At 48.1% G+C, this 14,439-nt stretch overlaps 6 protein-coding genes across 6 annotated transcripts; 3 read left to right on the top strand and 3 right to left on the bottom strand.

The window, feature by feature from the left end:
* Positions 1-665: 665 nt before the first annotated feature.
* Positions 666-1,160, top strand: B0J16DRAFT_129957 (uncharacterized protein). The gene is made up of 2 exons (XM_046121747.1): positions 666-900; positions 947-1,160. Exons 1-2 carry the CDS (start codon positions 788-790, stop codon positions 1,059-1,061), a joined length of 228 nt encoding a protein of 75 aa, XP_045983007.1. The 5' UTR covers positions 666-787; the 3' UTR covers positions 1,062-1,160.
* A 1,158-nt stretch (positions 1,161-2,318) lies between these two features.
* Positions 2,319-3,833, bottom strand: B0J16DRAFT_341463 (cryptococcal mannosyltransferase 1-domain-containing protein). Its single transcript, XM_046127827.1, has 2 exons — positions 3,505-3,833; positions 2,319-3,454 (listed from the first exon to the last, which is right to left on the bottom strand). The coding sequence occupies exons 1-2, from the start codon at positions 3,758-3,760 to the stop codon at positions 2,349-2,351; spliced, it is 1,362 nt and encodes a 453-aa protein (XP_045983006.1). The 5' UTR covers positions 3,761-3,833; the 3' UTR covers positions 2,319-2,348.
* A 1,153-nt stretch (positions 3,834-4,986) lies between these two features.
* B0J16DRAFT_399115 (uncharacterized protein) lies at positions 4,987-5,725 on the top strand (the record flags this gene model as incomplete). Its single annotated transcript, XM_046132433.1, has 2 exons — positions 4,987-5,018; positions 5,070-5,725. 2 exons carry the CDS (start codon positions 4,987-4,989, stop codon positions 5,572-5,574), a joined length of 537 nt encoding a protein of 178 aa, XP_045983005.1. The 3' UTR covers positions 5,575-5,725.
* On the bottom strand, positions 5,726-8,041 carry B0J16DRAFT_129949 (uncharacterized protein). Its single transcript, XM_046121746.1, has one exon. It carries the CDS (start codon positions 7,954-7,956, stop codon positions 5,878-5,880), a length of 2,079 nt encoding a protein of 692 aa, XP_045983004.1. The 5' UTR covers positions 7,957-8,041; the 3' UTR covers positions 5,726-5,877.
* A 2,141-nt stretch (positions 8,042-10,182) lies between these two features.
* Positions 10,183-12,032, top strand: B0J16DRAFT_341459 (uncharacterized protein). The gene is made up of 2 exons (XM_046127826.1): positions 10,183-11,226; positions 11,424-12,032. The coding sequence occupies exons 1-2, from the start codon at positions 10,457-10,459 to the stop codon at positions 11,626-11,628; spliced, it is 975 nt and encodes a 324-aa protein (XP_045983003.1). The 5' UTR covers positions 10,183-10,456; the 3' UTR covers positions 11,629-12,032.
* A 612-nt stretch (positions 12,033-12,644) lies between these two features.
* B0J16DRAFT_129870 (P-loop containing nucleoside triphosphate hydrolase protein) lies at positions 12,645-13,861 on the bottom strand. Its single transcript, XM_046121744.1, has 5 exons — positions 13,614-13,861; positions 13,520-13,552; positions 13,204-13,443; positions 12,920-13,152; positions 12,645-12,868 (listed from the first exon to the last, which is right to left on the bottom strand). Exons 1-5 carry the CDS (start codon positions 13,641-13,643, stop codon positions 12,805-12,807), a joined length of 600 nt encoding a protein of 199 aa, XP_045983002.1. The 5' UTR covers positions 13,644-13,861; the 3' UTR covers positions 12,645-12,804.
* Positions 13,862-14,439: the final 578 nt, after the last annotated feature.

The raw sequence follows: 14,439 nt of genomic DNA, 5'->3' as shown, positions 1-14,439 counted from the left end.
CATCTCAACACTACACAACTCCTATTCCTTCCCTCCTATCAACGAAGTCACTATAAAGGGTGCAAGCTTTCACTTTATCTGTGTGCCGCAATGTAATTGGGTATGTGCATTTGAGTATTTATATATTATATCTAACATCAACCAGTACCGAAGCAACAGCCACCTCCGGGCTTCGTGTCCAAAATTCCGGGACACTGGAGAGCTGTTGAGGTGCCGGCGCCGGCCGTGGTCGCGGTAAGTATTTCTACCCAGAATCAACATAACTACGATACTAACAAGATAGGCAATGGCCGCAAGGGTGGCCGTGGCTCGGAGTGCCACTAGGTAAGTCCCAGTTGAGCCTTTGTATGTCCAATATGCTAATATCCATCTAGATGTCTGTTGTTCAACACTATGGCGGTGCTGGTGATGGCGGCGGCCAGACGTGCCGCTACGTAAGTTCCTCTCCTTTATTACCTGCCTATATACTCCCTCTAACATATACATAGTGTTGGCGTCAGGGCCATGTGGCCCTCAACTGCCAAAAGCGCCTGTAGGTCGAGGAGGCGCGTCGCAAGGTCGAAAACCTCCGTGTGGAGGTGAACTTTTTCCATGCCCAGCTTGGGCAGGCCCCCCAGGGCAACTTTCCCTGGGAGCCCCCGGCAGTCCCAGCTCCCGCTCCCCACGCCTGTCCTCCCCGCGCCTACTGCTGCTCCTGCTCCCGCCGAGTAGGTGGTGGCCATGATAGAGAGGACCGTGGCTTGAATTGCCACTGGGCAAGTCCCAGTTGATCTTTTATAGGTCCAATATGCAATGTCTGTTGTACAATACTATGGCGGGGTTGTCCCCGGTGGTGTTCCCGGTATTAGTGGTGGCGGTGGTGGCGGTGGTGATGGTTCCGGCGGCTAGACGTGCCGCTATGTAAGTTCTTCTCCTTTATTATATACTCTCTCTAACATATAAATAGTGTCGTCGCGGGGACCACCTGGTGGCTCACTGCCGCAAGCGCCTGGCGCTTGTGGCAGCTGAGTCCCAGCGTGAGGAGGCCCGCCGCGAGGCCGAAGCCCTCCGTGTGGAGGTGAATTTTGTCCGTGCCCAGCATGGGCAGGCCCCCCGGGGCAACTTCGCCTGGGAGGCCGCGACTCCCCCAGCCCGCCCCTCCAGCGCCCCCAGCGCCCCCAGCTCCCGCCCTCACACTCGTCCTCCCAGCTGCCGCCGCTACTGAGGATGCTGCTCCCGCCGAGTTTTTTTTTTTTTTTGTCATCTACGCCAAGCGTGTCACTATCCAGTCCAAGGACATCCAGCTCGCCCGCCACCTCCGAGGTGAGCGCAACTAAGCGATATGACCAGGTGCATGGAAGGATTATGAATTTTTGCTTTGAGGGATATCACGATTAGGGGAATAACCAAGGCGTTCAAGGAGGAACAAATGTTTTCATAGTCGGACTTGTACGCTGAGATCTCCAACCGAGGATTGCTCTAGGCATAAGAGATGGAATAACTTGTTGATCTTGTGTAACTTTAGGTTAGCCCTTAGGATACTTCTTTTCAGTATATTAAACTTTAGAAGATGTGTTTCTGCTACACGATATACCCGTTTAGAGCAGCGCCAAAGCGATGTCGTGCAAAACTGGCTTTATACCATTGAGAGAGAAGATGCATGGTGGCTTTCGGCGACCTATACCGCTCCAGAATGTAGAGTGGGATGGGAAGTTTACGGATTAAGTAGAGGGTTCTTTGGCTGTTGTTACACGCGTCACGGACATAACAGAACTTCGGATGAAGAGAGTCCTCTATGACCACCTTTTGTAATCTGCGTGTCCAGTTGAATGGAATTCAAGTTTGCTGATTTTGACGCTATGAGGCACTGAGACTGTTATATTTAACTCCAGCATAAGAGCCTGAGTTTAACGCATTTTGAGTAACTGCGTGTTGTAAAACGCACCACCAATGTGTAGGGTGATATGAATATAGAGATACAATAGATGAAAAAACCGGTTACTTAAGTACTTCAACACAAGCGATAACCTTGAGGGGTCAGTTGTTTGGGAATGCGACAAGATACACAATCAACTTTATCAACAGTGACGGTTGGCAGAGGTAGGGCTTCGAGTTACAATCTGCTTTCGAGGATCTCGTCGTAAGGTTCCATAAGATTGAAGAAGTTGCGGCTAGCGGACCAGATATGTGTTTGAAAATTGCAAAGCCCATTAAATTAGTATAGAATTCCATATCCCGCTTGAGTAAAAGTCATTGAGTTCGTATTGGATAGGCATGTTAAGGTTGGTTGGAATCAAGATGTTACTGTAATGTGACGGCCTGGGTCTTATTCTTTCAAAGCATTAACAATTTTATGAATACAAAAGCTATTACAATGTCTCGTTCCAAGGTCTCCAGAACTGGTTCTGCCACGTCGGCATACATTTGACCTCTGAAGGGGGTTCGGATGTCCATTGAATTTCACCATCATCTTCCTGGTCCTCAACTATATCCGACACATAGCCTTTGAGCTTTTTAATATCCGCTGCCCTCTTGTCAGAGTATTCAAGATTCACACTCGGTACTACTGCGATCTTCTTATAGCCTCTGTGCCAGAGATCCTTGCACAACAACGTTGGCTCTCCCTGTACGCACTCCTTCTCATGGACATCTCTGAACTTTAGGCCATATAGCAAAGGAGCAGCGGTGATCGTAATTGCACCATTCCAACAGGCAAACACTTGAAATGGCTTCTTAGCATCGTACCGCGAACGGGTCTCAAAATCGTTTGGGAAGAGATTCCAGGCCGAGTTCCAGTTTCCATCCAAGCCAACATTGAAAAAGGAATATCCTTTTATAGTCCTACCTATCCACACGTCATAGAATGTCGGATGTTCGCCTGCGTAGGTCCAATCCATCCCACAGGTCATATCTGCGTTCAAGTTCCGTTTTTGCAGAGTGAGCTCTAGGATATCCTCTGCGCAGGCAGCCACATCGTTGAGAAAAACAACAGTAGTATCGTCGGAACCTAAAACCTTCTTCTTAACCAATGGTTCAAGAGCTAGATTACGCAGCTGGGCAAGTTTGCGAATGCGCGCGCTTTTTGCTGGGTTGATCTTTGAGTTGCTGTAGAAGTACCTCAGGCCTAGGTCTTTGAAGAATGGAGCAAGAGCCGAGAGGATATCGGAGGTTCCGTCAGGTGAGTTCCCTTCAACTATGGATAAAGCGCAGCGATCGATACCTAGAAAGCGGGCTGCTTCGACAATGCTTCCTAATAACCGCGGAAGAATGTCCTTGCAGTTTCGTAAGTTGAGGGCAAAGAAGTAATCGGTCTTATGATCCTGGTTGTCCTCGTGTCGTGGAGACCCTTGCGATTGCAATACGCTATAGCGTTCAACATTCAGAGTAGGACACTTTAGTCTTGGTAGGACAGTTGATTTTGAGTCTAGTATAGCTGAGATGTAAGGCGAGATACGTTCAGCTGATAGAATGGTGCCTAATTCAAGGTTACTATCCGCAACATCAAGGAACGGTTGACATAGTTACCATTCGATATGGTTGGAGGAGATGGAGCGGTTGCAGTTGGACTTGGTTTAGGTGAAGTTCTTGTTGGTACCTCTGTGCTCGTCCCAGTCTTGGTAGACGTGGGAATAGCATTTGACTGCTGTACCTTATCAGGCTCCACAGGAATATAAGAACTGGACGGCCAAGTTAAGTGCTCGCGCGAAAGATATAAGCCTGTGACAATCAACAAGAAGCAGAATGCTGCCAGCAGCGGCGTTACAATCGCTCTGCGAAACATTTGAATGAGTGAAGGATTAACAATTATGAAAGAAGGAAAGAAATGAAGGTCAACAATTGAATCACTGAATGAGTGACAACCAACAGCCAAACCAACGTCCACTAATCGGAACAGGGAATCACTCCATGGTATCCATGGATATTTTTGGGTTCGTCTAAGCGCCCGGTCTCTGGGTGGCTACCCTGGTTATTGACCAACTAGGAAGAAATGACATGATCGAAGTCCGTAAGGCTGAGTAGATATCCTTGGAATGGATTTATGGTAATGTTTACATAGAAAATATAATGTAGTCTAGGCATTAGTTAACTGATGTCTAAAGTCAAAGTCGTATTTATTCTGGATTGCACGAGATGCTGCCAATCCTGATCACTCCCATGATTCTTAGCATATACATATTGGTCGTTCTTAATATCGCTTTAACTACCAACCAACAGATGATCACCAAGCAACAGGCACAAGATGTCGGTGTCTCTATTAAGAAGACTTGAGTGAAGACGGGCTAAAAAGTGTCCAAAATGAGTCCCGTTCTCAAAGGGATAAGAGTTTTGTCACAGCAGAAGCATGAGCCTGTGTAAGTCAAACAAGAACGAGCTAAAATACTATCATTCAACGGCAGAGAGAACAAGCATACCACTGGGTACTCTGTGTCGAGCGGAATCCTCAGACCGTCCATGAACAGCAACAAGGAATAGCCCAATTATAACCTTAATAGATGCGCCCCAAGTCTCCGGTAACAGATATCCATGTAAATAGTAAGGCTCTTTACGCCGGTTCAAGTTATTGAAGAGTAATAAGGTGAGGCTATGACCCCTTTGATGTCTTCAACAGAACTCCGTTGTCTCTTACTTACCTACTCTTCCACGAACGAGTGAACCACGCACATCATGAAGCCTCTGCAACTCTCTTGTTTACTTGTTCTTTCCCAACCATATACCTCACTGGGCCTTGCTCTCCATGCGGTATTTCCTTCCGTGACCAGAGACCCCTTTGCAGCTCAACCAAGTCTCCATCTCGAACCGCGGGCGGCCATTAGCACAGAACTCTCAACATGTGGCTATCTCAATGGCGACCCGGACAAGGAGAGAACAGCCGATCCTGGGTTCAACTGCCGCGTGGATACAAGGAACGGACTATAAGGCTTCTGCCCAACAACCGTCCTGACGGCTTCAGATTGTGGCCTTGCGGGAGCATGCAAAGATCATGGAGAATGTGAAAAGGGCTGTGGCATGACTGATACGGACTTGACTACATTCACTTGGTATGTCAGAGGGAAGACATTTCAAAATTATCCAAGCTAATCAACGAACAGTGACCGCAAGTCCTTCTGCTCCTTCGCCCTCCTCACCTTCGGCGTCGACCAAACTTATACTTACATTGCTTGCGGCGCCAAGGCAACAACCGAGAACTACCTCGTCACGCCACTTGAAGCAACAGATGTAACAACAACAAGCGAAAAGACCACATCCCAAACACAGACATCATCAGCCATGACAAGCGTCACAACGTCAAGTACTATCGAGACCTCAGAAAGTACCTCCAGTGAAACTACAAACAGTTCTTCAGCAAACGAGTCTTCTGAGAGCACTCCAATAGGTGCCATCATCGGGGGGGTCTTGGGTGGCATTGTCGTCATTTGTTCAACTGTTATCGCAGGAATCTTTCTCCTTAGAAAGAATAGCCGCAAAGATAACGATACCAAAACTGCCAGTCCAGAGCATGATGACACAAAGACTTTCTGGAAGGGGAACGAAGTAAAAGAGCCACAGGAGTTGGAAGGTTGGTGCCTTCAAGAGATGCCAGGCAATACAAAATAGTATCATCACAGCCCGGCAGAGCTGGCTGCATAGTTCACGTATCCAGCATCCATAGGTAGTTACGCATGTTAAGAGTTCTGAAAGCTTTCAAGCTTGGAGAGACCCGGTAATGAGATATATAGTCATGAATGATACGCAAATTAATTCGAAATATAACCAATTCCTAATTTACCCCTACCAACCAGTGTCATTCATTCGTCTGTCGTGACCGTGTATTAGGATGGTCTAAAAGTTTGCACAAAGTGACCAGAACCTTTCATCTCTTATGCCTTCAAATCTTAATATCCGTTATACGTATAGCCCTCAAACCGGTATCCAGTCCTTCAGCCAGGGGTGGGACTGCTTCAATCGGGGAATGTATACATTGCTCAAACTACGCTCGCCAACCAGATTCCCAAGGCTATGGCTAATCATCTGCAAGGTAGCCCGGCGAGAAGTCTCGAGCTTAATGGGAGGAACAGGTGCGGAACAATTGGAAGTAATGATATCAAGGTTATCCGGAACGCTTGATACAAACCGATTCGTCTCTTTGCGATAGCCAGCATGTGTAGAAGGCTTGAAATTCGCATCGTCTCTTGACCACCATGTCCAATGTCGATATTCGCGGTGGTGGCCTCGCTCTAACCAAGGATATAGGTCAGGCTCAACAGTGTGTTTGGGTATTGATCCAAATGGAAGCCAACCATAGAAAAGGGGCCAAGGATCGCGAAGGGTCATGGTATGGCGGTGTTGAAGTAGAGCAGCTCTGGGGATAGATGTTGTAAGATCCTGGTAAGTATTAGACGCAATGTCGTCCTGGTACGATTGCGGTGCGCCAGTCCAAGCTGCTGAAACAATATCTGGACGAGACAGTGTATCGTATGAACATCCCTCATCAAGAGTAGCGAGGTAGCTACGGATGAGGTCCATAATCTTTGAGCTGCCAAGGAGAAAAAGACCATGCCACCACATGGCAACACGTGGACGCCTTAAGAGAAAGACCTTGATGAGCATCTCAAAGTCACAGCTATTCAAGGCCGGCTCGAGGACATTTTCGATGCCTGCCAGCCATGGGCTAACGAGGTTGCACTGGATGTCTGGTTGCCAGAAGATACTCCACAAAACAGGTCCAAGGGAATATGGGTGCATGCTCAGTGTCATGTAGTAGCGTGCATCTTCCGTGTACCGATGAATATCGGCCTTTTGTTCAGCATTTAAAGGTGTCGTCTTCCCTGACCTCAGCCATGGCCTGGGTAGGTGTGGCTGCAGCTTTGCCATGCGATAGAATGGAATTGCGAGGCTTGCCAGAAACGCAGCTTTGATGGGAGACAATGTAGTTGGGTTTCTGGAACCGATTGGATGGTCAATACCAAATAGTTCACAGAACTCAATGAGAAGGTCAGTGGCCTCAGTCGGAGTGGGAGGTTCTGCATCAGAATCGAATGAGACCTGCTCTTCCGTAGCTATGACGAAGCGCACATCACTTGTGAATCGTGCATCCCATGGCGTGTATATGCCGTCAACAGCCCATCCCGGACTTGGTGCCAAAACCGCACAGAGCCATTGAACAAGGCGGCAAGATGCTTCTTTGGGTAGTTGAACTAGAATGTCATTTTGGGAAAGTTCTCCAACGTCGCATATTGGAATCGGATGAATGTAGGAGGTAAAATGAACTTTTTTGTTTTGGGATTGCAGCTGCCGTAGAGAAAACACATATCCCCAGCAGAGAGTCAAAATTGCGAGCCCCTGAGGAGAATTAGGTGCATCTGCTGTGCCTGCCGGGTTGCCATAACATGTGCTTCTGTCCGATGAAATGCAGCATTCAATGGGAGATGGATAAGCAAGCCGGAAATATTTAGGCTGGCCTGTGATAGTCTGGAGATCAAGTTCGGACCCTGATCCCGGCTCCGGGTCAGGTCCTAAGTAAAAACACGGGCTTCCAGCTAAGACACCGCTTGGCGGCAAGGATTCGGGCAGCGGAGGTATATCCTGTAGCATGATAGAAGGACTGAGACCAGCTGGGAAAGTGCCTCGTGGTAGAGATAAACTTTGATCGACGAGGTTTTGCCATGTCGCGAGACTGTTGTTATAGATGTGGCGGATCTCGACTTCATTTGGGATGAGAGGATCTTCCGCATCATCAGTGACAGCGAGAGTCTTTTGCTGTGATGGCAACTGGGATGAATCTTGGGTGGTCAACGCAATGGACTCGGTATTTTGAGAGAACCGGGCTTGCAGGTCATCATCATTCTCTTTGATCTGAGGCAAGATAGCTTCGGAGAGGCCGGTTACGATGGTTGAGCTCCAGTGAACAGGACGATCGAAAGAGGTTTCAATATCATAATCTCCCTTCAAAACCCAGGATCTGACATGGTCCATTTCTGAGTCCCACGCCATCTTCATTGTGAAATTGAATTGCGAATTTCTTTTTGTAAGTGCTTAAAGCAACAACAGCGCACTCAGCGTAGGGTAGTAGCGACGACAAATTACAAGTAAGGATAAAAACATTAGATGAGAAGAAGGGAAAGAAGGTAGAAAATGGCAGATATAAGGATAAAGAGAAAGGGGACAATATTAGAGAAAAAGCTGAAGAGTCGGGTGGGCTTCCACTCCGGGAGAGCTCGTGGTGTATAAGAAGCAAATAAGTCGGATACTATATGCAAGAAGAGATTCATGCCGGGGACGGGTATCTATTGATACGCGGCAGGCCTCATCTCGCGTGCCGGTGACTGTTCTTTGCAGTTGGGACTGACATCTGCTCATATTCTTCCTTGACAGGATGTTACTGGTATCAACACTGGTTGGACACCGAACGGGCTCAGCTGGTTCGGCGGGGGTGTAAGAAAGGAACTTGACAGTTTAGAGGTTGGAAGTACAAGAAACAAGAGGTCAAAGAGTACCGTACCAGAGACAAGGCACGGGAGGTTGCAGCGAAATGTCATGTTGCGGGAAAGACATCCCTGTCGATGTCGACATAAAACACAAGAAGAGCAGTCTTGTAAGTATAAACAAAGCAACTTCTAAACAATTGGGGGACGGGGGGAAACATGGGTGTTGTGAAGACAGGGTTGTTTCTTTGCTTTTTCTTTAGCACCTCCACATTAACGCAATCGCATCTGCATTTTAGAGGAGGAAGAATCGAGGAGCCTGGAACTAGGGAACAGAAGCACTCCACGCGGCTGATGTCTGTCAGTTCAGTAGGAAGCAGGGAAGATGCTGCCATGAAGATGCCGTGTCTTGCATCGACTGCCTGGGTGGGTATCTATTTAGACTCTTGACCTTATTGCTTTTGCTTGTTAAACCATGAGACCGTTACAATTCCACCACCAAGGATTAATAGACCCTTTGCTTCCATCAATACAACATTCGATTAACTGACTCGTCCGTGCGTCAATCACGTTCCGAGATCGTCATTGCCTGTCAAAAAACCGAGCTACCGCTTCAAGGGTCTGTCTGGCTCTTAAATTTTAAACGCCAGAATATGGATACGAATACCCTTGACCTTTCAGCTGGGTCAATATGCACCACCTCACTAAAAGCGTAGTGTAGTGCCCCTAAGCTGCAGGTGGTCTCTGCTCGATCAAGATATGGATGTCATATGGGTCCGAGAGCCTCTATGTTGGTTGCACAACGGCTGATAGACGTCCACCGCATATTCGCTGTTGACTCAGCACAGCATCTTGCTGCAGGACAAGACAGGACAAGACAGCACATAGCATCGGCATCATCTGCATCTTGCGGATGCAGCTAGCACTAGGGTGTTCTGCCGTAGCGTTGCAGTGCGGGATCTGGATTTGCAAACCAGCAGACATTCTAACAGTCAATCACTGGTGCCATAATGCGGCATCCATCACTTCTTTGATCGTTCCCATGGACCGAGGACACGCCTGGCAATTGCTACCTGCATATGTGCAGACGTGTGACATTGGCAGGACTAGGGATTCAGTTGGATGTGTGAGACTCCGGCCGAGGAAGAACTGCGGTAGGTGACTCAACTGAATAAGAAAAAGAAAAGAAAGGTTGGGCAGTCAGACGTGGAAAAAGAAACAAGTCCTGGACCGACAACCTAGTGGACGTTACCATCACAGAGACACAGAGCTAACGGCGCTACAACAAAAAAGAACAATTGATGAGATTGGGTACGTTACACCATATCTTCTTCTTATTTTATTATGGTGAAGACATGGGAGATTTTTATCCGTCTTATTGCTGGACTCGGTTTCTCACGTTGTCCCTGTGAAGCTTCCCTGTCATTTAGACTAGACATCTACTTCATGGAGTGGAGGTCATGGAAGTACAGAGCTGTAGGTTTTTGCCGATAGGCTACCTCAATCCTCATTTCTCACTTTTTCTGCAATACCACGCGCAGATCAATCCTCCTCACTTGAATCCCGAGCTCAGCCTCAACTGCGAATCACAGGTATCCAGGCTAATTCTTCTGACACCTGAACGGCGCAATAGGTGCCGTAGGTACACTGGTACAGTACACATAGATCAACGCAGCGGTACATTTCCGAGACAATCCTAGTCAATTCGGAACATTTTCCAGGTATCAGGGTATCAGAAAATAAGTGGGTTTTGGGAGTTAAAATAGCTCAGACACTTGACGCCATTCAATTCGGTTTTAAGGCGACTTTATTTTGACACCCTACGCCCAGGGATAATTCTTCTGCTACCCAGTGGCTAGGCTTGAAAAATTCCTATCATCCTCTCATCCAAAAGTTTAATCGCCAACATTTGATTGCATGTGAGTTTGCTACATCGAACCATTGTTTGTTTCTTCTTTGAAGCCACACGTTTCACTTTGCGGCGTGGCACAAGGCGACTGACTTAGCTCCAGCAGATTCTGCATACCACATCTCTCTACAATTCGATTCTCGAGCGCAAACTACAGCCACCAATAATGAAGAGCAAGCGCGCAAGAGAGGCCACCGAGGTCGACGAGAAGCCTGTTGTCTCTATTGATGCTGAGGCACCTGCGAAGAAGCGCAAGCGTGAGGACGACGGCGCCGACGTCAAGAAAGCCAAGAAGGAGAAGCGGGATAAGAAGTTCAAGAAGGAATCGCGCAAGGAGCGCAAAGACAAGCGCAAAGATCTCCAAGACCTCCCTGAACAAGACGACGATGTTGAAGAAGCCGAAGACACTGCCATGGCTGGCGCCGACGACAAGCCTACGGATGCCGCTGTAGATACTGAAAATTCTGCCAAGAAGGATAAGAAGAAGAAGGACAAGAAGGACAAGACCGAAGAATCACAGCAGAAAGACGCCAGTGTTGATACTGAAACGAAGGACGAACCCAAGAAGAGCAAGAAGGACAAGAAGAAGAAGAACAAGGCAACAGACACCGCCGCCGTCAACGATGAGTCTGCTGGCGCAGAAGCGGATGCAGCTGATGCTGATGCCAACACCAACGGCAAAGCGGACCGTCATATTGTATTTGTTGGCAACTTGCCCTTCACCGCCACCGCCGAAACCATCAGAGCCCATTTTGCCTCTTTGAATCCGGTGGGAGTTCGCTGCATGAGTAATCCCAAGGACGATAAGCCCTGCCGTGGCATTGCATTTGTCGAGTTCGCCAAGGTCTGGCATATGCGAACATGTCTCGATAAGTTCCACCACTCCGAGTTCTCGGACGGCACATCTTACCCTCGTCGTATCAATGTCGAGTTAACGTGAGTTTCTCCTTGTTTTTGCTATTCAGCAACCTGCGTCACCCTTACCTTGCACCCAATTCTCTACAGCCGCCCAATGCGTTCTGTGTAATCCCTTGCGCAGCCAGTCTTGCTTGACTTGCGACCGACATTCCCATGCATGAACACCAATTTCTATATCAGAGTATTACAGAGCTATACTAACTTCTGTCGAACAGCGCCGGCGGAGGTGGAAAGACAAAGAAGCGCCAGGACAAGATCAAGGAGAAGAATGTCAAACTAAATGAGAACCGCGCAAAGCGTATCGAGCGCGAGAGAGTGGAAAAGGAAGAGAACGCCAGGGCCAACGCTGATACCCGTTCAGCAGGCACCGATGGCATTCACCCCAGCCGACGTGCCCATATTCCTGGTAATCACCGATAAGTCGGGATTCCTTGGATGTGGCCAAGGCTTGGTCAGAGAACCCAAAATGATATGAGCCAGCTTAGCGACGGTTTCTCAGTACGCTTTAATGAATGATATTAGGGTCGGATACACAAAAGTTGTGCAATTGCAAGTTAGAGAGGCAGTGAGAGATACCCAGGAAGGATCATTAATCTCACAAATGTAGATAATTAACGAGGAATCAACTACACCGAGAATTATTGTCCGTCTGCTCAAAGTTAAGGCTATCATATGACAGAGTGAGCTTAACCTTAGAAACGACCGGCAGTATACTATAATGAATGAGTTGCATCCTGGCAGGCGGTTCGAAAAATGACCAGGACATAGAAGCATATTACGAAATGACATAGATATGCCTAGGCTAAAGCTTAGGGTAGACTATCCTAATCTTTGACATCCTTAACTAAGTCTCGATTTTCTTTGACCCACCTGCCTGAGTGCGTCTTCAACTGAAGCAGATGTATAATCTATAAAGGCCTAGAAATCTTACAGCTAACCCTATGAATACGCAACCAAGAGAATCTTCATGAGAACAGCCTATTGTAGCAATTCAGAAGGCAAGACGTGAGTGTCAGAAGCGGAACAGGCTTCCCAAAATACCAACATCAAGAGCAAGTTATCCAGCGCCACATAACAAAGGTTCCGCCCTACCACTATTCCATGACAGCAAAAGGTGAAAAAGCAACAGTCAAATGTCCAGGATGCAGACTGGTTCTTGAATTACTGGCAAAATCGGTATAAACTCCGTGAGGAGATGACAGCATGAGATAGTAAAATAGAAAATAGCAAAGGTTGGAAACCCACATAATTGCAGATAGAGAAAACCCAAAAGTCATTCAAGAACCACCTCGCAAATAAAAGTCATCGTCATATGCAGTTGCTGCCTTTTGCATGATTGTTTGCGTGTGGATATCGATCCAGGGAGCAGACAGATAACGGGCTCGCTGAAAAAAAAAATGCAATTGCCCCAGCTCAATCCAGCCTAACCGTTTCCCAGGGATATCTCGTCAAGACCGCCGTCTTGTTATCGCCAGATGCCGTGCTTGTTAAGCATCAGAAATCTTCATGTCGTTTCGCGTCGTCCAGACGCTTTCGTTGATAAACTCAAACGCGCGTGTGCCATACGCGCGGTGATAACGTTCATTAAATGGATATCTACAGAATGGAGCACTTGTTCTTCTTTTGCTTTGAAGGTGTGGGTCGAGGGTTGAGAACGGCTCTGGTGTGATGTTAGGATGCAGTGGACAAAGGTTGATGGATTGGAACCTACCGGATGGCCTCGTCAAAAACACTCTTGAGGTTTCTTTGGGTCAAAGCGGAACACTCGAGATACTTGTAGGCCTTGATCTCCTTGGCGCAGGTCAGCGCCTGCTCGTATGATACAGGCTCCATGCGCTTTTGTCGGAGCGACTCAAGGGTGGATGCGTCCTCTCGAAGATCGAGCTTGGTTCCGACAAGGATAATGGGAATGTTGGGCGCATGATGATCGATCTCGGGGTACCACTAGAGATGTCAGCAGAGTCGACATGTTGTGGCGGGAAGCTCCCAGTTTACCTTTGCCTTAACGTTGTCGAATGATGGAGGGCTGACGATGGAGAAGCAGATCAGGAAGACATCGGTTTGAGGGTATGAAAGGGGTCGCAGTCTGTCGTAATCCTCCTGACCAGCAGTATCCCAGAGGCCAAGGCTAATAGGCTTGCCATCTACCATGACACTGGCTGAGTAGTTATCGAAGACGGTAGGAATGTATTCGCCGGGGAATGCATTTGTGGTGTAGGAAATGAGTAGACAGGTCTAGATACACAGTCAGCGGGAGCTTCTTGTCGTGATAGCCATCGCGTGGTAAGCGACACTTTGTTGTCCGACGTACCTTTCCAACAGCACCATCACCAGTTACCACACACTGCAGCAGCGGTCAGCCAACCAACCAGGTATTGCGTCAGGTAACCTGTGGCTCAACAAACCTTCAATGATTGCACACCGGGCTGAGCCATTGTTGCGATCGGATATGAGAAAAATAGGAGCAATTAGGTATAAAATCGAAGGGTTGGTCGGAGCGAAGCGCAACAAATTGTTCAGTCGAGGGGGCAGATGAGGATGGAATAGACGGGTGATGCCTGTTGTGTTTGTAGATGTAATGCACAGCAGAGCAGAGCAGAGCCCAGACTGGATTGAGAGAGGGGCACGGAAAGGACTCGAGGCCGGATAACGGAACAGAACAGATGCAACGATGACGATTTGCGATGCGACAAGTAGCGACAAAACTCGAATGGATCCTCAGGTGAGTTTCACAGCTGCATAAAAAGATAGGTTAGAGAAGAAACTTGACACAAAACCGAGGTGTAGTTCACGCGTTTTGTGCCGCAGAAGGTGAGGCCACAGGAGGAGGTTCAACGATGGGAGTGATCCACCACTATCAGTATCAGTGGACTAGACTGGACTAGACGCCCCCAAGCCCAGGCAAGACGACGAGAGAGGCGCCCAGGATAAGGGCGCCATCCACCAGTAGCAGCCTCTAGCATGAGTAGCCACCTCCGGTGCCACCTCAGGTTGGTGTTGGGGCCTGCTAAAATCCCCTGCTAACAGTAATAAGCCAAGACCTAGCCTTGCCGACGAACTTATCCAGTCCATGGCCATCAAGAACATACTCGTTCCAGAGCTGTAGGCGCCTGGCGACCGGAAGTGGGGGAGATTCAAGGGCCTCGAGCCAACCAAGCACCGTGGATTGGGGTAGAGGGAGCTCACCTGCTATATTGCTGTCTTGTTACGGTAAGGATTCGTTCTTGATGG

Source organism: Fusarium flagelliforme (assembly GCF_020744385.1).
Source record: "Fusarium flagelliforme strain FIESC 12 MPI-CAGE-AA-0113 chromosome Unknown B0J16scaffold_4, whole genome shotgun sequence".
Classification (NCBI taxonomy): Eukaryota; Fungi; Ascomycota; class Sordariomycetes; order Hypocreales; family Nectriaceae; genus Fusarium; species Fusarium flagelliforme.
This window is presented reverse-complemented; position numbering and strand designations above follow the sequence as displayed.

What these genes read in the sequence shown, in the direction of transcription:
- B0J16DRAFT_129957 (XM_046121747.1), top strand. Translation starts at nt 788, where the DNA reads ATGCAATGTCTGTTGTACAATACTATGGCGGGGTTGTCCCCGGTGGTG. An exon ending in GCGGCTAGACGTGCCGCTAT is followed by an intron (nt 901 to 946) that starts GTAAGTTCTTCT and finishes ACATATAAATAG; the next exon opens with TGTCGTCGCGGGGACCACCT.
- B0J16DRAFT_129870 (XM_046121744.1), bottom strand. Translation starts at nt 13,643, where the DNA reads ATGGCTCAGCCCGGTGTGCAATCATTGAAG. An exon ending in CCGGTGTGCAATCATTGAAG is followed by an intron (nt 13,553 to 13,613) that starts GTTTGTTGAGCC and finishes CCGCTGCTGCAG; the next exon opens with TGTGTGGTAACTGGTGATGG. An exon ending in GTTTTTGACGAGGCCATCCG is followed by an intron (nt 12,869 to 12,919) that starts GTAGGTTCCAAT and finishes ACATCACACCAG; the next exon opens with AGCCGTTCTCAACCCTCGAC.
- B0J16DRAFT_341459 (XM_046127826.1), top strand. Translation starts at nt 10,457, where the DNA reads ATGAAGAGCAAGCGCGCAAGAGAGGCCACCGAGGTCGACGAGAAGCCT. An exon ending in CGTATCAATGTCGAGTTAAC is followed by an intron (nt 11,227 to 11,423) that starts GTGAGTTTCTCC and finishes TCTGTCGAACAG; the next exon opens with CGCCGGCGGAGGTGGAAAGA.
- B0J16DRAFT_341463 (XM_046127827.1), bottom strand. Translation starts at nt 3,760, where the DNA reads ATGTTTCGCAGAGCGATTGTAACGCCGCTGCTGGCAGCATTCTGCTTC. An exon ending in TCCTCCAACCATATCGAATG is followed by an intron (nt 3,455 to 3,504) that starts GTAACTATGTCA and finishes ACCTTGAATTAG; the next exon opens with GCACCATTCTATCAGCTGAA.
- B0J16DRAFT_129949 (XM_046121746.1), bottom strand. Translation starts at nt 7,956, where the DNA reads ATGAAGATGGCGTGGGACTCAGAAATGGACCATGTCAGATCCTGGGTT.